At 41.6% G+C, this 25,809-nt stretch overlaps 1 protein-coding gene across 1 annotated transcript in view; it reads right to left on the minus strand.

Annotated features, from left to right (window-relative positions):
- Positions 1-25,809, minus strand: part of ATP2C1 (ATPase secretory pathway Ca2+ transporting 1) — a gene marked incomplete at both ends in the record, with an annotated part of 61,319 nt that overhangs the window by 26,688 nt on the left and 8,822 nt on the right. Inside the window, 2 exons of the mRNA XM_079538252.1 lie at positions 732-848; positions 1,791-1,901. Coding sequence (XP_079394378.1) covers positions 732-848; positions 1,791-1,901 — 228 coding nt within the window. The remainder of the gene's footprint in view (positions 1-731; positions 849-1,790; positions 1,902-25,809) is intronic.

Here is a 25,809-nt window from a genome sequence, read left to right on the forward strand (position 1 = left end):
GGAAACATCAACCAAAATGTTTAACATAAATTCCTTCGAAATCTCTTGTTTGAGAAACTGCTTTAAATAACTTTGCCATAATAAGGGAAGCAAAATATTGGCGAAGTAGTGGCACTTTCACACCATTCAGAGATGCTGGACGGGCTCATATCTATAGTAAATCCATAGGCTGACTCCATCCACACCTCCAGTTCATAGGCAATGTTTTTGCTTTTTCAAATTATCCTTTGCCTATCTAGTTATTCACACTTCATATTCCATTTAAGCATTTACCAGTCATATGCATTTGTGCTGATTTCAGTGCAATTCATGCTCAAGCCATTGCCTACAAAGAACTTCTACTTCTCCAGCCTTTAAGCTAGTTACTATAAATAAGTTACAGCTAACCAAAGTTTATTCACAGGGTTGGGGCTGCCGGCCTCGAGCACCTGCAGCATCCCAGGCAGCCAAAAGGGGCACGGCTCCACCGGAGGAGGAAGTTGGCAGCCTTCTGCAAGATGCAAACACTTATTCATGAACAAGCCATGTAATCCAAACACTCCTTTCTACACACAAATAAAAGCTTTTTCAATAGGTAAATTAGATGCAAGCTATGGAAGACAGTTTCTCACCTAACTTCACTTTACCCACTTTTATCAGAATGTATTCACGTACATGAAAGCTACAGAATAAAGCATAAAATTACTGACCAAATATTAAAACAAGAAAGCAGAAAAGACAAAAATCTCAACCTGGGAAATATATTTTTTCCAGAGAGGTTCATCTTCACTAATATCAAATTCATTCCATCCATGGAAGGCCCGTCTGTGACACACTTCACAGTTTTTCAAGCCATTCTGAAGATTAGCCTATTAAAATACACAAAGAATAACACAGTCAGCAATTACACTACAAAGACAGACTTCAAAATAAATCTCAACACTTAAATAATGCGCCTTAGATTATAAAAGTTTGGCCATCAGGTTTAGCCATCAAGAAGACGAATCTGGTGCTGCTGTTTGTATGCCGATAAAAGCTAACTACTGTTTTAAAATAATATTTGACAGAAAATATTCAACACAAAATTCACCAAACTAAAGCAGCATCTGCAGTTGTACATCTCTAAATGACTGCTGATCTTCCCTGCAGAAAACTCATCAGCAATCCAAACTGCAGGCACAGCTCAGACTCTTGAGAATTATGTCAGGAATTTGGCTGCTCGGCCAAATGACAGCAATAGCTTCAAAGTCTTGGGTTGTCTGTGGGCAATAGCTATTATGGCGTACTCCTCAAGCAGTCAAGCATACAGAAGATGAAGAAAGATCATCTATCAAGAAAATTAACCCAAATTCAATGGTTCATAAATCTGTCAATGGGTAGCTTTTTCAACCCCATTCCTTCTCTTAAAATGGAAGCTGCCAGATTATATGAAGGGCATTGAGAATTTCATAAAGAACCAGAAGTGATAGCTATGAAAAACAGGGCAGTTTTACAGGAAGAAAATAAATAAATAAATAAATAAATGAAACTCTAGGAGAGCTTTTGTAACAAAAACACGATCTCCAAAGTATTGAGAAGCCCAAACATTTTTAAGTTTCCCCCCCCACTCCAATAACCAATTTTCCTCAAAAACATTGGAGATTAAAGCCTTTCAAGTAACAATGTAAAGATCAACACACTTTTAGAAACGGACAATAATTAATATCAATCTGCTTGGTAACACATAGGCTTTCAGTGGCAAGATCTGTCCTTAAGAAGTGCCACATGTTTTGTGAAATCAGCACAGCTTCAAGAGATGCAGAATTACTCACCTGCAGAATGCTTGCAACTTCATCAACTGGCAATTCACTTGCTTTTTTTGAGGACAGTACAGGAATCATTGTCTCATTGTCACCATCAGGGATTTGTTCAAGACGTGCAACCTAGAAACAAAACCGAAGTCTGAAGGATGAGGAGCACTAACATTTCAACAGCCAGAGCAATGCAGTATTAATGTCACTGAAAAACCATTTTCAATAACCATTTGCACTAAAAAAAAAAATAAGGATCTGCAGATTCACTTTATTTTCATGCAGTATCTTATGTGCAATTCTAAAACAAAACACTGGATGTGCAACTGAAAGAACCTTATCTGTAATTATGTGTTAAGCCACAGCAAAGGTCCTTACAGTTACATATATCATGCTCCTTTAGCTCCCTATCATCAATAACTGGGCAGAAGGTAATAACTCCAGGTTAAATTTCACTCTTTGCCTCTACTTTCTACCTACTGATGAAGTCGTTCTAAGCAGGCATATTTGTGTGTTACTGCAGACAAAGAAAGGAGAAACAACATTAAGAACACCACAAACAAGGACACAGATGCATGTGATGTCACAGAACTTAACTGACTACAGTACAAGAACTTCCAGTCAATGCTATTACAAGAAAACACTGCTTTTTAAGAAACGCAAACATTTTTCTAGTGCAGAATAGTGTTTTAACAACACTGACAGCTCAGCTCAGCACTGCATTTAAAGAAACTGAAGTTTTAGAATCCTTATTTATTCAATATTTGAAGCTCAAGCGATGCTCTCGTTCCACTCCTTCATTACCATCACTCTATCTTGCTGCACCCACACTTAATTCAGATCTCTCTCACCTCGCTGCTGCCACTCCATTCTCTGGAGCACACTTACCACGCAAGCATGCACACCACAGAAAATGTTTTTTGCACAATTTGAATCTGCCATTTAATGCCTTCATACAGTAAAGGTTTTGAATTTCCTCTGCGGATGCTGTAATACAAATACTGGGTATGAAAATGTGTTCAAAGATTACAGCATTCTTATCCCCTAAGAGGCTACGACAGCCTTTATTTTCTATACCACACACAGTTCTGCTGAGTACTCAAATATGATAGCTCCGATTAATTCAACTCCATTCTTGTTCTTCCAGTTGCTTACCTAAGTAAGATTACACCAAGCCTTCATCCCATGGGCCTGAGGGAAGAATGAATGAGGGTAAAAGCACCATAGGTGGAGCACACATGTCACATTGCCATGGAGCTCCTAAACTTCAGCACTGGGTAGGTATTTATTGAATCCTACGTACACACACTCAGGGAGGCCTTCTTAAAAAGCGATGATGAATTCACATTGTATGGTATAAATATAGACCTTTGCAAAAGTTAACTAGAAAGTTAGCATTTCCAAACACTTATATGCGTCAACTGAGACAAATTGAGTTAAAACGTTTCAAGGGGAAAAAAAAAATCACATTACTTCATGCCATATCTTTCTCTCAACATTTGTTGAGGTTCTTTTAAAAAAATACTTCAAGTACACACCAACTGCTTTTGACATCAGGGGAAAAAAAATGTATAATTCTGTTCCTAGCCAGGCATATCTTTATGAGACGTAAAGACACAGTAATTCAATGCTTTCCAAAACCACAAGTGGTAACAAGAACTTGCACCAGGCAGGTTACATTATTCTGCATCAGTGGGACAAACGTTTGTCACACAGCCGAAGGCCTCTCTCACAACACAGCATCCCTCTGCAAAACTGAGCTATATTAGAGCAACTTATACTAGAGCAGCAGAATGATAGGTACTTTGGCTAGGAAGAATGCAGACATTATGACTCTCAGCCTTACAAAGCACTCTTTGGTACATATTCTCCAGGACGTCACCACTGAAAGCGATGCAACACCACGGTCACCCAGTGTGCCAAGCAGGCATCCAGCCTTTGCTTAGCCATAGCACTATTTGTACTAGTGTTCACAAAGCACTTGATGCTTGAGAGACTCAGTTCATAGAAAGAAACAGCGTCACTCAAATCAGCCTTGCAGAATTTTTAGTATATATTGCATCCATGTTCAGGCTGCAAAGACCGAGTCGGGCTCAATGACCCTTACGGGTCTCTGCCAATTTGGGAGATTCTATGATTCTGTGACCTGTTCTGAAATAGGAACACACCCAGTTAAGGCTGTTGAGCCTACTGATAGGAACCAATACTTCATTGAAACACTTCAAACCTCAGGAAATTGCCACTGGAGACGAGGCCTTTTCATTCTTCAGAAGCTTACACTCAATTTACTTTTGCTTCTGCTTCAGTTTTCTAGGATCACACGCTCTTTGAACCCAACATTTACCCAGAATTTTGCCACAATCTCCCCTCTTTGATATGACACACTACTGATCTACTAGCTCATGTTCTTTTCTTTACAGTTCCCACTTCAAATACTGGCATTTGATTTTTGTTGAAAGGAACGCCATAGATGATCTGATATCTGGTTACCAAACTCCACAATTTAAGGCCGAAAACAATTAAGCCTAAGTACTATTTCAAAACAAACCCACAAACACACGACTTTGACCAAGATGACCACATGCTCAACTAAAACTGAGCAACCAAGCTTTCCCAGTAAGAGCAAGCCGAAACGTGAGCCAACAGCCATTACAAATCTTAATGCTGAGAAATCTTTTTTCTGCCTATAGTAATGGACATGACTAAGAGGCTTTCAAGACGTGTGTGGATGTGGCACTGAGGGATGTGGTATGGAGGTGACAGGTTGATGGTTAAACTGTATGGATGGTCTTAGTGGTCTTTTCCAGACCTAATGATTCCATGATTCTATGATCGTAGACTCAAATATCAGTTCCAAGAAGGCATGCATTTACCTGATCATTTCTCTAATATTATCAACAGGACTTCAAAAAAGACTACTAACAAGCTCTTTATGAATATCTTTCAAAGTTGACCTATCCTTAAACACAAGTGTTAAAATGATGAGGCTTTTCCAAATAAAGCTTCATTAGCATGGTAGAATTGTGCTACATCAAAGCCTATGTTGACAACTTTTTCACGTCAGATTAAAGAAACAAAAAAAACAAAAAACACTTCCTACTTTTAAGAACACTGTAAAAACTTTAGGCCATAAATCTTGCAAAGGATTAGAAAAATAAAGGCTCAGAACGTCTTTTTACAGCCAGTTTCCTTCTCTAGAGCAAAATTAGTTATTTTAAGACAATTCTGGATGGATCCCCCAGTTAATTTCTCAAGAAGCTCTACAATCTCTGTGTAGATCGAGCTCTACTTACTGTTCAGAAAAGAACAATTTTACATCCAACACTTTGCCACCAATTACTGAGCCAGTAAGAAACTGATCATTGTTCCCTTCATCACCATCTTCCAAGATACTAAGTGGGTTAACACTGACAGATTTAAGCAAAAAAAAAAAGTTGGAAAATCACTTCCCATCTGCTAGTACATAATAACCATACGCAAACAAATAATTTTGCCTTTATTATGCATGACTTCTACACTGCAAAAGAAACACTTCTTATCATAAGAGTTATTGGAAAGACCACTGAGATCATCTGTCTAGTCCAACCTATCACCACCATACCACTAAACCACGTTACTCAATGTGGCATCTATCCTTTTCTTGAAAACCTCCATACACGGTGACTCCTCCACCTCCCTGGGTGGCATTCAATAGTGTCTGCAGCATCTGTTATTGTACCCAACAGAAGCTATCCCCAAACTCACATAGCACAGGAGTCAAGCCACATATGGTAAAATCTCTTCCCATCCTGTGATGCAATTCTTTTTCAAACATTTATCTGTTGGTATCTTAGAATGCTTCCTATTTCACCACAGGCAAAGATCCTGTATGGATAAAGGAGCTAAGAAATGGTGCTAGCTAATGCAGCTGTATCAGTTGGGCAGCACAGCTGAAGCTTCTGGAGCAATGACTACATCTTTCCACTCCCCATTCACAGTTAAACCTACCACAGAACAAAGAAGCAGGATGCCAGCTAACAAAAGCAAGCAGTTGCCCCAGGAGGGACTTTTCCTGGACTAATTCCAACGTACACACCACCATTTCTATGGCAAGAAACACACATTAGTTTTATGACCACGGAACTGTGACTAAAGCATGTTTATCAAAATTAATGTAAGTTTGTCTGGAAGGTTTGCATTACTGGAAATTGAGAGTTCCTTTCTATTCTTTTCTGAAGGAAAACATGTAATTTGCCTACCAGCTAACAGTAACGCAAAGAAATTCTTCCTCCTCATACACTACAAGATTCTGTCTGCCTTCTTTCTACCACCACTGGAGACCGAGTATCAACATCCTACCTTTGATGTGTGCAGCAGCAGCTTAGCAGGGATACTCCATACTCCATTATCAATCAGCAGGGCTCACTGACACACAGACACTTTACAAAAAAATGTAATAGGAAAATTCTAGCTCTGCATGCTCAGAGAATGCAAATGGCAGGACCTACATTAACTGGGTGGTCTGAAAATTTTTCAGAGCACTCTCACAAGAAAACCTATTTTTAGATAATCTTGTGAGCAAAACACTTCGGCTAATTAGCTAATGCAGAGTACTTCAAATGTTACATGTGTTTACTCAATTGACCTACAAGTGCAAAATGCAAAGGCCACGGGAAGCAGAACTACTCAGAACAGTAAAGAGAAAGAAGAAACAAAACCAAGATGTTTAAAAAAATACAAAGACATTTAAGTCACAGAAATTAAAAAGAAACGTGGATCCTTTCCTTGAAAAGTTCCATTAGAAAGGCAAGAGAAAGAAACAGCTGGGTTTGGGGACTCTGCTCCTGGCAAGGACTGCTTATCCAACCGCACGAGAAGTCACAGTGGCAAGCTGCAGGTTGGTACAGCCAGCTCTTGGGAACAACTGCAGCACAACTGGAAATGCAAAAGGATGAGAGGAAGCACTGCCTCAGCAAGCTTTCCAGTATTTGCCTGCTAACCATACCAATCACCTGAATGTTTCCCCCCCTCTCATCAGCTCCTTCAATCCGCCTGCATCTGGCCCATCAGTCCCTGTACAACTGAATCCCTTTCAATTATTACAAAGCAACAGTGAGTTGCTCACAAATTCTTCAAAGCTACATTCACATTCTGGACATGATTGCTACCAGCGCCTGATGAATCTGTACTATAAGCAAAACCTCACTAGAGTACAAATGAACTCAGGCCAGACAAATTCTGTACAAACTCTGCGCCATGCCCTGGCCAGAGGTCTGACCAATGCCATATCATACTGCATTCCCCATATCATAAAGGACATATGCTTTTACACCTTACTACCACCTTTAATGGGTTATTAATTAGTGATTTGCCTTGCAAATGCTTGTGCTTTTCTTACTAGGTTGCAGAAAAAGTCAGCACCTCTTCAGTGTACAACATTCCTCCCATCCCACCCTGCCTCATGAATCAGCTTCCTTTTTTTATTTACTTTTCCCTCTCCACTGAGCATTGGTCAATCTTTAACAACATGATAAAAAGGTTTTTCATTGAAACAAAAGCTTCCATTTTCTTGAATATCCTATACGACCAAACTTTTAAGTAATATGTACCAAGTGATTTAGAAAAGTCGGATCCTATTAAGCAAGTTCTTCTCCTGTCATGCAATGCAGAGCAAAGTGCTGGAGATGACAATGACAGATCAGTATTGTGACAAAGAGCAGAATTCAAGGCCCAAAACACCTAGTGGAAGTGAGCATCAGGAGCAAGAGCGGTTTTAAGCAGACATCTGCATATGTAATATAATTAAATAACAAGTGCTTACCACTTTTACACTGTCTGGCAACCTGAAAGCTCACAAGGACAGAGAACTACCAGCTGTCAATGAGCACAGGAGCCCAAGTGCTGGTGCAGAGACTTTGGGAACAGCCCCTGCTAGGCAAGGGCTCCACAGTTGTGAAGCATAAGGAAAGGCACTCCATCCAGAATGGATATAACCCTCTTCTCTGTCAGTTCCATCAGGTATGAAGCACTCATGCAAAGTCTTGTCCTATTCATCAGCACACAGTAGTCAGAGGTTTTGGAGGTCCAGAACTCTGACCATCTTATTATTCATCTTCAAACTCTCAGTTTGAACAGGTATCATGACTATGATCACACAGTTACATTTTAGCAATGACATTAAAAATCTTTTCCACTGGACGTTTCTGCAGCTCTTTTCTAGTAGACAAGGTGCTCCTAGAACCTTGAAAGACATCCCAGTCCAATGGCCACATGACAGCAAAACACAGCAAAAAGCCAATTAAAAAAAAAATAAAAATGCACTAGGCATGCTTAATAGTTACAGCAAGTCCTAGGCTGACTGCACACCCAGAAGCAAATCCCAGATGCACAGCAGGGCTCCAAACTGGGAGGCTGAATGCAGAGGAACACAGTAGTTCTCAGACTGCTTTGGAAAAAGCAATACAAAACATGGTTGTGACTGTGATGCAATTTCCTATGAAATTCCTCCACATCTTAGGAGGAATTAAGTCTCCAGAGGAATTCAGTAGTTCTATTAATGTAAGGAGTAGGTGGAAATAGTTGAGAGTGATACATACAGATTTAATAAACTAATAAGAATTGGTAAAAACCAAGCTCACAAACCATAACTGCAGATAAACTACAAGTGCACTTTGATGAAGTAAATCTCATTTCTAACACACTATTATTGGCTTTTGAACTAATTTATCTATATTTTATTGATGGAGGTAAAACTGGAAGTTATATTCAAGGAGATTTCGTCCATGCAGGCTGCAATGACAGAGCCGGTTGTACCTCATACATGATTAAATCATGAAGATCAGTACTTTCCTGTATTCTCAGCCAACAATTTCTCTAATGATGGCTCAAAAACCTGCAAATTTAGCTATGAAAAGAGCTCAAATACTGTCTGATCAATAAACCCCTATAATGGAAGAACAATCAGAAGAGATGGGCAAGGGCGATGTGCCCAAAGCTCAGGAAATAATATTGGGTGTAACTGACCACAGCTGTTGCAAAACAAGCCGACTTCATCAGTAACACAAAGGGAACCGAGTGTGGCCTTTGTTTCAGATAAACAGCTCCATCAGTTGAGCAGATCAACTGACTACCATTGCTGAGTGGATCAATTGGCAGCATCAAATGTTTTCTCCCCCTGTTCATTAGAAGTGTGATATCTCTCCGAGTTCACCGGCATTACACAGTCCTCATGTGGAATACCTAGAAGAACCTGGTCAGAGTACTGGACTCAAATACCTTTGCTGGAAAGAGTGCTGCTTTCTGAGAACAACAGCTGAAGTGCCAAGGCTCCTTCAACACAGAAACATTCACAAGCAATTTGCAAGAAGCGAACTTTGCACTGCCAAGAGCTGTCCCTTCCCACCCCCAAAAGGTGGAAGTCTGCAGACTAATGAGCCGTTTATTTTCTACCAGGCTCTGTTTGCTCAGGATACCAGCATTACTTTGTGAAGGCTTTGAAGTTACTGTGCACTATCTTCAATTGAATTGAATCTTTTCCGAAAGTGTGACGATTTTTCACTTCTGGGAAACAGCTGCAGCAGCCCTGTATTCTAATATTCAAAGAAATTTGTTCCTATTCAACAGCATTTTAGTTTAAACGTCTTACCAGGAGTCTCCACATCAAAGGAAACATATGCAGAAAAGTTCTGTCTCTAAAAAAGCTAGAAGGGAAGAGGCACAACACACTAATTTGCATTAATGAGTTCTCCCTGCAGAGCAGATTTCTGTCCTGGGAGGTCACATGCTTTCAGCCCATCGCTATTGTGTTATTTCATGGGACTTTACAGAAAAAGGGTGGTATTCAACCTGGCGCAGAGACCACCCATTAACAGGAGGAATACAAATACCCAAACGAGAACAACCTGCTAAGCAGCTCTGCAGCCTGAAAAAGCCTGTGCCGCAGTCCAGTGCTATTTCAGCAGCACTTCAGGCCCTCCTGAGGCCAACATCAGAAATGTACCTCTTGGTACATGTTACTTCTGGAATTCTGATCAATTAAGCAACAGGAACCCGAATTCTAAAGCTGACAGGCTAAATCAAAGTTTGCACAACTGAAAAACTCATAAAATATTTGCTATCTACTTCAGTTAGTCTAAAGAATACCACAGTGCCCTGCATAACATCCAACCGATTTGGGCAACTGACAGGGTGGTGCCCCATCCCTGGAGGGGCTGGAGGCAAGGTTGGATGGGGCCCATGAGCAGCATGACATGGTGAGTGGCAGCCCTGCCCATGGCAGGGGTTGGAATTGGTTGGCTTTAAGGTCCATTCCAAGCCAAATCATTCTGTGATTTACCCTACAAAAGCTCAATAACTATGTAATAAAAATACTGAAAAATTACTAAAAATATTTAAGTACCAAAACTATATTATCAAAAAACAACTTGTCCAAGAAATACATCTCCACATCTGAAATGCATCTTACTCTCAGGACATTACATCTTTTCTTTAAGAAACAGAAAGGAAAGTAGGGCATTAGTTCAACTGAGGATACCAGCACAACACCAAAATTGGGCAATTTTCTGTAGTTGCAGTATATACTCCATGGGGTTATCTTGCAAGCCTTGTGAATGACAACTGCCTGCTCTCTCACAGGCAGAAAACATTCCACAGATATTTCACAACAGTAACGACACCTTAAGCTGACTGCAATGCTACAGATTCCACAAGGAAGACTGGCCACAAAGCTTCAGACTAAACCACTCCACCTCCAAGCAAACTGCCTTACCTTCCTTCAGCCCATTTGTGTACTATACATTTGAATCTTTTAAGAAAACCAAATATTCAACCTTTGAATACAGCCAAAGAGATATGCTGGCTGGACTGCTTCTGGACACTTTGGTGGCTGTACAAAGCAAATTCAAATTCTCATTGCCCCAATCATTGAGCTGCCAGCAGAGTTAGCAAAAATGCATTGACAAACACCAGAACAATTTGACTACCAAGATATTGGCCAAAACATTCTGTTTTGATTCTTCCTGTTTGAAAAACTCCTCTAACACTGAAAAAAAATCTCCTTGAACATTTCATTTGTTTCTCATTACTTATTAATCAGAAGAAGAAAAAAATGCAGTATCCTAAGCATTCACTGAAATTCATCAAAACAATGCCTGTAGAATCATAGAATCCTTAGAATTGGGAGGGACCCCTGAAGACCATCTAGTCCATCTCCCCTACAGCGAACAGGGACACCACAGCTACATCAGGGTGCCCAGGGCCTGATCCAACCTCACTTTGAAAGTCTCCAGGGACGGAGCATCAACCACATCTCTGGGCAACCTGTTCCAGTGCCTCACCACCCTCACCGTACAAGATTTAGGTTAGATATAAGGAAAAAAATCTCCCCTCTTTGAAACCATTTCCCCTTTTTCTATCACCACAGATCCTGCTATAGAGCCTGTCCCTTTCTTTCCTGTAGCTCCCCTTGATACTGAAAGGCCACTCTCAGGTCACCTCACAGCCTTCTCCAGGTTGAAGAGCCCCAGGTCTCTCAGCTTCTGCTGAGACCAAAGTCTCTGTAAGACAGCACTTGGTCAGCCCAGAAACTCATTACCCAAGAGCCCAGCTACCACACCTCACTTGGCTCCAAACAGCACAAGCCTCCACTTAAATCCTGATTCACATGAAGCATTTTAGAAATTCAAGGCCAGAAGACTTTGGGCAGAAATACCAGTCATTAATCTTGCCACAGTTGCTAACTTTCTACAAGAGAACATTTCAGCTTAGAAATAAGATCATACGGCTCCCCTCCAACAGCCTGCCTCCATCTCTCATAGCTGAACTTCTCAAAATGAAGGTTGGCACTGGAACAGCAAACACCAAAACATTTTAGTATTACCCTGTGGGATACTACCAACATCCCCACAGCATGTACGGACTTAGCAGTCGTGGAACTGTAACTAAACAGTCACAGGCACGTTTGCTCAGTATTTACAGTTCAGATTTGTTTAAAATAATGAGTGAAACTCCAGGACCTAACTGCTGGTTATACACCTGCTATGGAGTTACTTCAAAATGAGACAAAATAATACTCTTAACAAAAACCAAATCAATTCAAACTTACCATTTAAAAGAAATAAGACCAAGCTGGTGTCAATGCCTTTTAAAAGACAAATGTAACTCACTGCCTCGATACTCACAATAAGGTTTCTTATAATCAGTATCAAGAAAGCAGCAACATTGTATTCAAGATTTGCTGGTGAATTATGTACCTATGGGAAGAAAGTGCAGCAGAAAACCTATGACAAAACCTTTTAAAACCCTTTGTAGATTCTGCAACCTGCATCTGCCAACCCATTATCCACTCTATCCCTTCTAATTACTTAGACTAGGATATTTACAAAACAAATAAATAGAAACAGATGCTTGGCCCATATTTACACCTTGATGAGTGTACTTTATTTTCCTTCTCTTCCCTGCATGGCAGCTCTGTCATTCTTTCTAGCTGATCCTAACCCCACTGCAAATGTCAGTTATTCATCATCTGAACTTGTTCACCAACGAATGGTGCACAACGAATGAAACCTACTCATCTTTAACTTATTCCCCACGGACAGCCTCAGCCTGATACACCAAAGCCAAGGCTACAGAAGAACAGAGTCAATCAAACATCCCACTTGCACTAAGCAGTGGGGGCTCTCACCCCTTATGCCCTCCAAAGATCCATATGCTCATTGCTTCTGACATGAACTGGACTCTCCACGAGCCCATGCAGCTCCCTAACTCAGCAGCATGCTACCCAGCATGGGGCTGGGAGGACAAATGGCTGGACAACAGTCATAGTGGCCTATGGAACCAAGATCAAACTCATTTGTCAGACTGGACATCAGAAAGAAACAAAAACGCTCGTTTCTCTGTTAAATTAGGTATCCTAATTTTCCTTACACTACTGCATTTTGTAACTCACTAAGAGCCTGATGCCATATATCCCAATATGAAAGGGCTACAAAGCCAACAAAACAACTAATCACACATTCCGCAGCACCTGATCTCAAACAGATCCCACGTTAAACCACTTCCAGATTATCACAGGTTACTACTGGTACATCTGCACGGAAAAACTGGGGACGGATGAAAACCACGTCATGATCTGTGAATCAAACACACAGCAGAGTCAGAGGTGACACCAACCGCAATTCAAAGAGGAAGCCTGTATTTCTAATGCAAGGCAAGTGCTACACTGGCAGTGCTATGATAACTAAATGTGTAACAGGTAGGAAATTATCTACTAGAGTTGGCCTTCAGTGAAGACTTCAAATAATACGGTTTGAAAAAATAAAACCCCTCCCCTCACTTTGTCCTCCAAGTTAAATGGAACAGATGTCATTTATGCCAACATCGATGTAAAGTACTGCATTCTAATTTTCTCATAGCGAGCCATAGATTGAAACAAAGTGCAATCAGTGAATACAAAAATTCTTGTTTCACCTACGCAGATGATTTATTAAACAAGTAATGCCAAAAGACATGTGAACTGCTGTGATAAGTCCAGCTCCATTTCAGAATTTGGAACATTTTCCATCACAAGATTCATACTCATTATTTTGGATGTTACATTCAAGTATAATTGATGACGCCACTCTGGAACAGCGTGGATTGTTTTTGAGTCCCTGCTGCTCCAGGTCTCCACCTGGCCTCCACCCCTCCATCAGCCCTTACAGCTGCACAGCCCATGGGCAGCTGGTCCACAATGTGACCACACTGCCCCCAAAAAACAGAAGCTGCCCACTGATCTGAAATTGGTCACTTTTCCAAAGCAGCCTACATAAGGAATACAGACAAAACTCACTAGGAAAGCCAATCGTACTCCAATGGGTTAAAAACAACAAAAGCCCATGTTGTCTCAGCAGCATGTAACAAACTTCTCTGCTTCAGAGAAAGAAATTGACTCATCTCAGTACTCATCCAGTTATCAAAACTATCCAGAAATTGCCATTGCCAGAATACAGATCGAACTAGCAGTCTGTGATGATCAGCTAGAGCTAAGTAGGCCTTACAAGAATGAAGACCACAGGTTTCGAAACCACCATGCAATGTTTTTATTATTTACAGTAAATCTGTGCTTGTAACAATGTTGTGTGTGACTTTAGGAAAATCTACAGGTGGGAAAACGCAGTCCTGACCTCTTCCAATAGGCACAGAGCGATCTGAAAATGAATGACACCAAAGGCCTTGGTAACAAAACAGCACCACTATCTCACAACTGCTATCAGAGCTGTTTTCTCCAAGCAGCTGCAAGTCATCTCGCCTATCCACAAGTTAAGGAAGAGCTCCAGTTCTGAAGCCACAAAACTCCAAACAAAAACACAAACTTCAGTCCTCTAAGTCACAGCCTCACTGGAAAAAGCAAAAACCTTTCTATGATGGAAAATTCATTTCCCCATTACAGATACATGAATTTTGGGGGAAGTTTAATTAGCTAATTCATCCCAATACAAGAGACAGAAACCACAAAGTCTTGGGACAAGACATTAGCTAGCTTACAGTGACTGTGTCATACTGCTTATGAAAAATGAATTATGAGATGAAAACATCAGTTTTCCAAATGGCATTATCAATTCTGTCCTTGAATATTACTCCAAATGTAGGAAAAAAATCTCCCACTTCTTGCTCAATATTCAAACTTTCAAACATACAAAAAAATATACATATAACACATTCTATCTTCCTGCAATCCTCACTCTATAGTTCAAACTCTCACCTGGAGAAAATACATTAATGATTCTATCAGGGTTGCTGAAACGATCCAGATGAAAGCTGCTGGCATCTAGCTGGCTCAAAATGTCAAATGGATAGAGAAAGAAGAGCTCAAAAACACCAAGAGGACAAAACAGACAGTAGACAGTTATAAATATGTCTGCCCAGAAGCTCAATTATGGTGGAAGTGGGGGAGAAAGAGTGGAGAGAAAGCAATGCTCAAGAGAACCAAATCTATTTTTTAATTTGTGCAGAAAGTTAGCTTTCCTACAATACCCAGGAAACTCCCATTTTGCAAACTTTCAGTAAAACACAGCAACTATTTCGTCCTTTGAAATACGTCTGATCATCTTATGAAGTATTTTTTCCCCTTAGCTGTATTTTGTCACTCCTATCATACAAATCTTACTCATTTTGAAATATAGTTTATTTCTTCCAAAAGAAACATAAGAAACACCATCTCTGTGCTACCAGCCTTCAGCAGAATTAGAATGGACCATAGTGCACCACACAAAATATGATTATACACAATGTCATATTTATTTGCTAATAAAACTAAAAAGGCATTAGAAGCCTTCCTGCTCTTTCAGTTTAGGCACACAAACATCAGATAGATACTTTTTCCCTACGTGTATTTCTTTTCAATTGTATTCGATTCATTCTTCTCCTCCTGCCCTGAGATTCAGTCATTCAAAAACCTTATTTAAAACACAGCAACTTCAATGCAAAGGCACTGACACTCCTTCTGTCAGCTAACTGGGCTCCCAAAGCCAAAATCAGTCTTCTAGAGATGTCCCCCCCCACACACAAACATCACAACTTCTGACAAGTTTTGTGTTCCTTATGACAAATACTCACTTAGAAGATGTGATCAATAGCACTGATAAAATTCTAGCATTTTTCAAGTTAGAAAAATGTTCTGAGATGCAAGACTATAACAACCTATGGCATTTTCAACATAGGTTGGACTTTACAACAGCTTTCCAGTCACCAGAAACAGAATGATATCCATCATGGAAACCCACAAGTCGACACCAAGAATCCAATCCAGGCTACCGAGTTGGACCCTTAAGGAAGCATCCCACTGCTTTAAGGTCCTCAGGTTCACATCCATCCACAACAAACAAAAAACAGTGGCCACCAAAAAATTCCATCCAATATCTCCAAAGAATAATGACAACAGAGATCAGAGAGGTTGTGGATGCCCCGTCCCTGGAGGTGTTCAAGACCAGGTTGGATGGGGCAGCCTGGTCTAGTATTAAATGTGGAGGTTGGTGGCCCTGCCTGTGGCAGGGGCAGTTGGAGATTCATGATCCTTGAGGTTCCTTCCAACCCAGGCCGTTCTGTGATCTCTGATAAGGGGGACTGCTATTTCATAGAATCATGGCACGTCTTGGGACCTTACAGACCACTGAGCTCCAACCCAACCTCAGGCAGGGCTGCCACCACTGGACCAGGCTGCCCAGTGTTCCATGCAAACCGACCTCGAGCACCTCCATCTTACATCCATAATAAAGAAAACTGTAATTTCAAGAGATTTACAACAACCCCAGTCAATTCAGAAGGAAAGCAGCCAAGCTCACAGTCAGCATCAGCAATGCAAACTGGCTTTCAAAGCTCCCAGAGCACACACAGAAACCCAGCATGGACAACATGAAATAACTCCCCCGACTACACCAATCCCAAACCAGACGAGGAGAACACGTATCACAGCAGTCCAAAGGAGCGACTTCCCGCATCGCATAGAGATGGCAGCACGTTAAGCTTCAGTCATGCTTTCAATGAAAAAAGAACTGCAAAGAGGGCAAGATTAAGTAAGCAGAGAAATATTTCAACCCAAGTGCGATTAACGCTCCTCGATATAACCACGAAAGACGAATTTCATCCCATCATCAAAACAGCACCGAGCTCAGAGGCCCCTACGGAGGTGAAACGAGGCAGGCTCCCAGCACGGAGATCCTCTCGGCTCCGAGGAGGCCGGCGGCTCCGGGGAGAGCTTTACCTTCATTTTCCATCGAAATCGTACGTGAGTCGAGAGTTACAAAAGTCTTTTAGCGACAGCGGCGCCGGAGCGGGAGCTGAGAGCTGTTGAGAGAGCCGCCCCGAGATCCCCGGCAATCACACCGCTCCCTCTGCCCCCACCTGCAGCAACATCTGCAAGAGAAACCAGCGCTGGAGAAGGGCAATCAAATTAAATAATCGTAAAAATAAAAATAAAAAATAAAAAAAAAATACCGCCGGACCCCGCAGGCCGCAGATCCCCTCACGCCGGGGAGCGCGGAGGCTGCGGAGCGCCGCGGCACGCAGCGCAGCACGAAGCGCAGCACAAGGCGCAGCGCAGCGCGCAGCCGCCGCACCGCACCGCGGCCGCTCCCGCCGCCGCCAGCGCCTCCCGCAGCCCGGGGAGCTAAAAATAGCCCAGCGCCCGGCCCGAGCTCCCTCAGCGCCGGTCGGGAGGGAGAGAGGCGTGAGCAGAGGGGAGGGAGCGTCCCCCCGCGGCTCGCTCGGCCCGCCCCGCCCGCTCACCCGACGGCCGACGGCGAGGGGGAGCCGAGAGGAGCGGGCTGCAGCCCCCGGCCGCGCCTCTCACCTCCGCGCCTCGGGGCGGCAGCGCGGCCGCATCCCCGCTCCGCTCACTTCCGCGGGCGGCGGACGAGGCGGGGCGCGCGGCGGAAGGGCGGGCGGTCGCCTCCGGCCCCTCTGCGTGCGCCTGCGCCCCGGAGGCGGGAGGCGGCCGGTCGGGATGCGGTCGGTGCTTCGCCGCCTCCCGTCGGGGTGTGCGCGGCGTCTGTGGGTGCCCTCGTGGCCGCGGCAATAAACGTTTCCAGCGCTGCTCTGAAGAAAAGTGGCCCCGGCTTGGGCTCTGTGTGAGGCCCCTGCTGCCCAGGGTCGTGCCGGGCTGCTGGTGGAAGCTCAGCGCTTGCTTTTTGCAGCCAATCGCACAAGCACCAGCCCTCGTTAGCAAGTACCACGGAAAAGCTTGGCTGATTAAGTTAGATGTCACTAAGAATCTCAGAGGGCAGTGAGGCCCTGGCACAGCTGCCCAGGGAAGCTGTGGTGCCCCATCCCTGGAGGCACACAAGGCACGGCTGGATGGGGCCCTGGGCAGCTGGTCAGTGAGCAGCAGTCCTGCCCACCGCAGGGGCTGCGGTTGGGTGGGCTTTGAGGTCCCTTCCACCCCAAACCATTTCATGATTCTGATTCGATTCCCTTTACCAAGACCTGCAGAAGAACGTTACTTGAAGCCGCAATTCCAACACTCAGCACCAAAGCACTGGAAAGGGTAAAATCATCCCCGCTCAGATCAATTTATATTTAAGGGTAATGAATGTAAGGTAGGATGCACAGTGCTAGGAACAATGCTGGTAACAACAAAATGCATTCAGACTCTCAAGGTCATAAATCGAATGCAGACACACTAATTGCAGGCTTTACATTGCTTCTAAAGGAGTGCAACAACATGGATGGAGAGGCACAATCCCATTGACAGCTGATGATTAACGACCTGTCGCCTCTCCTTTGTTTTTCTTAAGCAGCAGAAAAAACCAAAATCCATCTCTGTCAGTTCATGAGGAGCATTTAACAGAACATTATAATTTCAAACATTTTAATTAAGCCTTCTGAACCGCAGCAGCATGTTTCTCAAATCCCTCAGCCAAACATGGTCAAGTTAAATAGCTTATTTCCTCTTTTCAAGACCTTAAAGCTCAATTTTTGGGTGCTAAAATAATTTGTCTACATACAGTGATCGGTAAATAAGAATCAGAGCTGCTGATTGTAATGTGGGCCCTACATACTTGCTTTTAGGAAAACAAGGAGACAACAAGCAGGTCAACTGAGATTGCCTAATGCCTAATTTTAGACTTGTCCCATTTTTTTTGCCACTCAAATATCCCTGTAGTTACTCCATGAAATATTCCATTACAAGTAAGTAGCATTGTCACTGTAGGTAAGGCTCCAAAAGCACTGCTTCCATTGACTTGTTTGTGATGCCAACAAAGAACCATGTTAGCTACCTGTGACAATAGTACCATTGGCACGTACAACAAATTTGGACTTCTTAGCACTATGCTGGAAGTTTTGGGGAGGAGAATGGGAGGGAGATGTTGGATCTTGGTTAGTGAGCTTATCCAGAACTGAAGCTATTGAGAAGTACTTGGGAAATACCTGGGACAAAATCTGACAAGTAAGAAATATCCTTCTTTCACTTAAAAAAAGGAGAAAAAAGTCAAAAGCAAGCACTATGGTATAGTAACAACTCAAAAAACTTCATCTCTGGGACTTAATCTCTTTCATATTAGTGTAAATCTGCCAATCATGCGCTCCTAAGTGCAGCCGCTTCTGCTTTATCCTAGGACTATATCCATCCTTGGGAGCTGTATGACTTTTCCTGCTGTACTGTGCTCCTAAGTGGCTGTTTAATAAACAGGACTTGTATTTTATCTCCATCTGCTGCTGAAGAAAAAGAAAAGCCTGACCTTAAGGTGAGCTTGATACACAAGAGTATTAGGAGAGCCTTAACGTCCTCCAAGGAGATGGCAAAGTCATTATTTAGCAAACCAAAACATTGTTATTATAATGCAATTGTAGAGATAAAAGTAAATAATAATAATAAGAAAGGCTTTGATTATAGTAACCAGCTAGTTGGCCATATTCAAACTGCAAGAATTTGTGTTAGATTTTTTTAATCTCATGTAAAAAAACAAAAACAAAACAAAAAAAAAACTGCAATAAAATGCTAGTGTGAATTATCCAATGAGCAAATGTGTCTCTACCAACCCAAAACATAAATAATTCAAATGAAAATACAGAAGAACATATTAAAATATTAAAGGCCAGAAAACCTCTAAACATCACTGTTGAAATCTCTTTTAAAAGAAAGGTAGTACTTGAAAGGATACACAGTACTGAGGGGTTGGGGGAAAAACAGACTGCTCACCCCAGTGGTGATTGTGTCAGCATTGGCCTCTCTTTGGCTGCAGACCTGAAAATGCTTTCTAACAAACAAGTGAACCTGCTGACAATAGGTTCGCATTTATGAAATCAGTTGCATGAGCGTTCAGTGCCAGTTTAAGCAGCCAAGTGCTCTCCTTGCTGTGCCGCTGTGGGGTTTCCGTGCCACCCAGTTCCGCGTAAGCGTTCTGTGTCACAAAGAAAAGAAGAGTTCTGTCATCCTGCCACATACACACACCCCTCTTCATCTTTTTCCCCCCAAAATCTCACCATTTACCTGCTGTTGATGCCAGTGTCAGAACTTTGCTTCTGCAAGCGCCTGTCAGCGGCAAGGAACCACCAGATAATCTCAGAAGGACAAACGTAGGTGTTAATCAGAGTGAGGTTATGTGAGGACTGATTCCCGTCGGAAATAGCCCAGCAAATCAGTAAGCAGAGGCGTCTCTAACTGAATCAGAAGTGGTTTTGCTGGCACAGTCAAGAGGGTGGTGGCACTGCCATGGGAAGCATAAATAGGTACTTTTTATGTTCCTGTCGGCCTTCGGAGATGAAAATTTGATAGAATGAAATAAGATATGAGTTTTTTTTAGTGTAGCTAGCCAAAAAAAAAAAAAAAAAAAAAAGCATCCTTTTTTCCCTGCTGACTGAATCTAAAGGTAACCCAAAAAGTTTCAACTGCCTTTCTATTTACTCTGAAGAAAATAAGAGCCTCTGAAAGTCTTGGAAAAATTAATAAATGACATTCCAGATAGTATCATTCATCATCTGGATGGGAAGAGATTTCTGTCTTAATGTCATTCAACGGATAGGCCCTCACCTGCAGAAGTTCATATGCAAGCTTAACTCAGTGTTTGAGTATTCAGGATCACGGTCAATTCATCTTGGCAATGCCCTTGTGCTACATATAGCACTATCAGAGGTAGTAAAATGTATTTCAAACACAGTAAGGATAGCTATAATGGCATATTTACAGTTTGGAGATCTGCTAAACGCAATTCTTTTAAGGCGTAATTTTTCTGCTCTGAAGTGAGCTCCCAGATCCTCTTAAAAGATCCTTTTAAGATACGTTTGTTTAAGTGCTGTCAGAGTTGAGTAATGCTAATGAGGTCTACTACAGATTTTGTTAATCTTATGGAAAGTTTCTTTATAAGATGTCATAAGAGATAAGCATTTTTCTGAGCTAATTAATAAGTGAACCTTCTGTCAAAACACCTATATTCTTACTTTGCTTTAGGCATAATTCAACCTTTGCTCAACAGAGCAGAAATTAGCTTTTCTGGAAGAAAAATTACTTTCTGGTAAAAATGACTTTCCTTTGATTTAATCTTACTATTTGTCTTCTTTCATCTATATGTCAAAAACTCAGCAGCGTTTTTACAGTTTTCCGCACAGTACCTGCATGACTAGAGTCAGGCAGGGGGAGGGTGAGACCACATCTTCCCATTTTCATACCCTAATAATCATTTGTCACTTGTAAAGCCTGCATTGCATATTTCCCCCCACATCCTTTCCATGAGCACTGTCCAATTGATAGCTACTTGCAAGTAATCATCTTTTCTCTGAATAGAATTCTCTGGGGGAAAATCCATGCTGACTCCAGCTCAAGTTTGAATGCTTCATATGTGTTTGTGTATAGAATCATCGAATCAAAGAATCACCAAGGTTGGAAAAGACCTCCAAGATCATCCAGTCCAACCATCCCCCTATCACCAGTATTTCCTACGTCCTTCAGTACAACATCTGAAGACTTCTTGAACACCTCCACGATCAGTGACTCCACCACCTCCGTGGGCAGCCCATTCCAGCACCTGACCACACTTTCAGAGAAGTATTTCCATTAGGAAATACATTAGTCCAGCCTGAATCTCCTCTGGTGCAACTTGAGGCCATTCCCTCTCTTCCTGGGAAAGGCCATGGGAGAAGTATGTATACATATTTTCAACAACAACAAAAAAAATAAACTTTACCAAATGTAAAAACAATGAAAAAAATGAACTGTATCATTCTTTCAGAGGAAATAAATACTCATTTCATTTTATGAATCTGAGCATGTTGAGATGTAAGAAAGGTAGTTATATTTTCAAATTACCTTAACTCAGCCTTATCTTGACACCATGCAATTATGATAATCAAAGAACTTTGGTTTATGGCATTCTTAAATTAGCTTTCACTGACTTTTAAAGCATCATAAGATTTAATCCTCTCTTCCCATCCTTAAATCATATCCCTGCTGGTGTCCCACATTCAGGGAGGGGGTGCAGCCACACCACATTTTAACTTGGCATTAAATCAGGCTTTTGGGATTCTCCTTTTGCTGATTCTTAGTTCCGTGCTTCTTCTGTGCTGGCTTTGTTGATTACCTGGTTCAAAGAGAACCGTCCAGCTCACAGGCAAGCCAACCTCAAAGGAGGCATTACTGCTGAACTCCCAGAACTGATGAAGGAAGGCAAAGTGTGTAGAGTTTCCACTTTAAACCCATTTACATTGTAGTGAACATACACTGTAAGTCAGAGAATCTAAGAAAATGGGGTTTAATCTATCCTGTTCAGAAAGACTAAATGATTCCTTTTCTCACTATAGGGCTTAACTGCTGTCTCTCAAGCCTGTATTTTGTCATCTGTGTTTTTCTTGATACATTCAATTTATCCCACATGCTCTGTACTCACCTGCCTGTCTCTTCCTTCAGCCATAGTCTTTCAAAATAGTTAAAATATTGATTGTGTATTTTTCACAGAGGTTTTCCCTCCCTTCATTTAAGGCTTTTCAGCCATTTCTGTTTCACTCTGTTTCCAGAGTTGACTACTCCAATAACAGCTTCACTGCCAAAGTGTGAGCTTTCAGGACATGTGCTTCTATCCTATCTATTTTGGCTTCAGATTTCTTAAGATGATCCTACTCATTTCATGAAGAGCTAGTTTTCTCTTGCCTGCAAAAGGCAGCCAAGAGATTCATCTAAAGAGATTGTGCTCTGTAATTGGAATATGCCATGAAGCAAGTTACTACTATTGGAAATATTAGCTGAGGCAGGCCATGTTGGGTGCCTGCTATGGGACACTTGCAGCACAGCTCTGCAACATCAGCTGCAGCTACAGTCACATTACAGCCCATGTACAGCAGAGGATGGAAACAACTGCTCCCTGGTAATGTAAAACTCACATGTCTATACAATGGATTATTGCAATCCGTTAAAGGGGAAGGAAGAACAACCCATCTACTCATGAAAAATGCCATTAAAGTAAGATGCCTGTGGTGGAGAGTAAAGACAATTCAACAGTGCAACAGTAAAGAGTTAAATAATCAGTGGTAGTGAGGTGGTTTAGCCTGAATTGATTCAAGGCTAATGTGCCAAGAAGTTCAGAAATGCTGCATATATTATGAGTGTTTCAGCACTTGTAAGTTCTTTTTCAAGATTATCAGTGAGGTAAAATGGGGTGAAGGTAATAGCAAGGAGCTGGCAGTTAGTAAACAGATGTTTACCTACTCAGATGATTTCAGCTCCAGGCAAGAACAAGATAATTGGCTTGATTACTGTTAAGAGTAACATGTCAGGCTGCGTAATTTTATTCAGACTTGGAGCCAAAAGTTTTATTAAGTGAGAGCATCAGACAGCATTTCAGATTGGGAGAAATTCATTATAAGTTTCTGTTGTACAGGACAGCTTACAGCATTCTATTTTCCTTTTTGCTTTGAGAAGTACTATGTGCATGTAAGTGAAAGTCTAGTCCTCAGAAGCTTTTTTTTCACTCCCTTATATCTTGCAAAACCACGGTCTGAGGTCACATTTTTAATCTGGTAGTGGTTACTGATAAAAGTGACTAATGTAGCATGCCTCTAGAGCAGCTATGTGCTCTAGCATAACCCCATAGCCTTAAGGTAACCCCTAAGACTCAATCTGTATTCAAATGTGTTCTCAAACAACTCGAGCAATTAGCTTTGTGAGGTGACAGTAAAAAGCTGTATGCACAGGGTATGCAGCACTTATAAACTGAGTAAAGTACACTTGGTGAAACACGGGAGTTTAACCAGATTGTGTGGACCTGGTACTCTATCCAGGGACACAAGTTCGTGCCAGGATGGACCAAGGTGGGAGTAAGTGCTCGGAAGCACTTCTCTCCCACTGCTGATGGATACTGAACTTCAGCACAAGGAGTTCTAAGATGGAACTAAAAAAATTAACCCTCATTTCTGAGCAGCACAAAAAAAGGGCTTGGAAATACGGTGCTGGAATATCTACCACCATTAAGTGAAATGACATTGAATAGTAGATCACTGAGAGTTGCATACAGCCCCAGGTGAAGTGGGACCTGGGAGGGATAAACCCCGCAGTTATATCACTTAGAGTGGGAGCATATATTCCACCAGCCTGTTACAGTGGGAGGGGGTTAAAAGGGCCGTGAGGTGCCCCTCTCCTTTCCAGTAAATCAGTGAACTGACGTCAGCTGCATTCTGTGCATCTGCAACAAGCCAAGAAGCACCAGAGGGGGATTTAATTTTAAAAGAGTTGAAACCGGTACCATATGCCCTCCTCCCTACCATCTGGCTGGGGGGACATTTTGTACAAATTCAGCATGCCAGCTGCCTGTTTGGGAGGAAAAAAAGAAGTTTCTCTTTTGGTAAAAATATTTGGCAGTTCCCTTTCCATCTTTAGTGGCCTCCAACGTAATCCAGATCTATGGAGGAGTTCTACAAATGCAGCCCTATTTATGGGCCTCAGAAATAGGCAGCGATAGATAGTGAAAAGCTTGTTTCACTGTTTTAAATTCTTCAGCCCAAAGTAAACTGTAATCCTAAAGTTGATATATGACGTTTGTAAACTGCTCAGAGTCTGTTTGTGTCTAAACAGACATTATTTCTATTGTATATCTTATATATCTTCTGTCACACTTAAGGTCAGAAGGTGATACAAGTTGGCATTAATTTATTATGATTATGAGATCGCACTAATCATAACACACCAGGTAGAAATAATTTAAATAGATGATGTCAGATAAGGTATTTTGTCATATCGATTTGTGGTTAGGCAAACCAAATGTATGTTTATACCATTAGCTTATCTTTAGTTTCTGTCCAATCAAGTATACATCTGTTCATATACCTATGCCTTACCTTATGTGCCAAATTGAAATAAATAATCACGTTATAATCATTTCTGATTCATTACTGTCTGACCTGTGAAAAATCATCCATTAAGGGAGAAAAATACCCCCTCACATCCTGAAATAGTAGGAGTAACATGCTAATTAGAAATTGATGTGAAGTATGCAGCAGGCATCAAGATTTTGCTGCTCTTTAAAATGCAGAACAGAGCTCCCAGAGAATTTTCTCCAAGAGGTAAAGATTCCAGAAGGTTATTTTAAGGGTTATTTTGATCATTTGTCTTTGATAGCTCACATCATTTTCACTCCAAATTGTTTTCTGTTTTTCACAGGTTATCTTTGTCTGTTCACAGCATCACATCTTCAATATGTGCACTCCCTGATGCTGCTAGTTTTTTCACTTTCTGGGACAGATTACAAAGGATTGTAAGTAAGCTAACCTTGGTGTTTCTGCTTTTCTTGTTGATAGGATTTGTTATATACAAGGCCATAGTCTCACAAGCACATGAAGAGACAACTAGGTTTGAAGAAACTAAGCTTTGTGGCAATTAAGCTATTACATCCTACAGAGTCTCATCAGAATACTGCTTCAGGGCTGCAGCTCAATGAGTGAAGAACTGTAACCAAAGAAACTGAAAATCAGTCAGAAAAATAAAGAAGTTCCTTTTTAGACTGGTCAAAACCTTTGAAATCACATTTTCTTGTGCAAAATACGCAGTGTTAGTGACAAAGGCAAAAACACTATAAATATATGTATATATTTCCCCCTAAATCCCAGGCTGCTTTATTACAGAAGAGAACACATTTTGAAGAAAAGACTTCATGTATTTCTCAGTCATTTACTCAATGGCTTCTGATCCCAAGCAGAACTTTTTAGCATATATTTGCTAATGAATTCCAGGCTTACTGCAGATATACAAGCTTTTCAAAGCGCAGAACTTGTTTTTATCAAGTCTACATGGTTCTGAGCCAGCTAGTCATTTGTGGCAGTAATTCCATTCAACCTTTCCAGTTAGATGTGGCATGACACCCTGCCCTTGCCTGCAAAATTAACCCTCCACAAACAGCGTCTCCTTGGCACACTGTAATTGTTCCAAGTTACTTCATGAAATAGTAACTATGTGGAATTTGGTCAGGTTTAAATGTTTCTAGCACCAATGCCAGCACCTCTGAATTCTATATATAGAACTGCTGCAATTGTTTTTAGATGTTGCCCTCCTTGCAAATACCACTCGTTACTGCGAAAGACGACTGATAGCACTGAGTGAGGTTCCTCC

This window comes from Tetrao urogallus, assembly GCF_951394365.1.
Source record: "Tetrao urogallus genome assembly, chromosome: 7".
In the NCBI taxonomy this organism is placed as follows: domain Eukaryota; kingdom Metazoa; phylum Chordata; class Aves; order Galliformes; family Phasianidae; genus Tetrao; species Tetrao urogallus.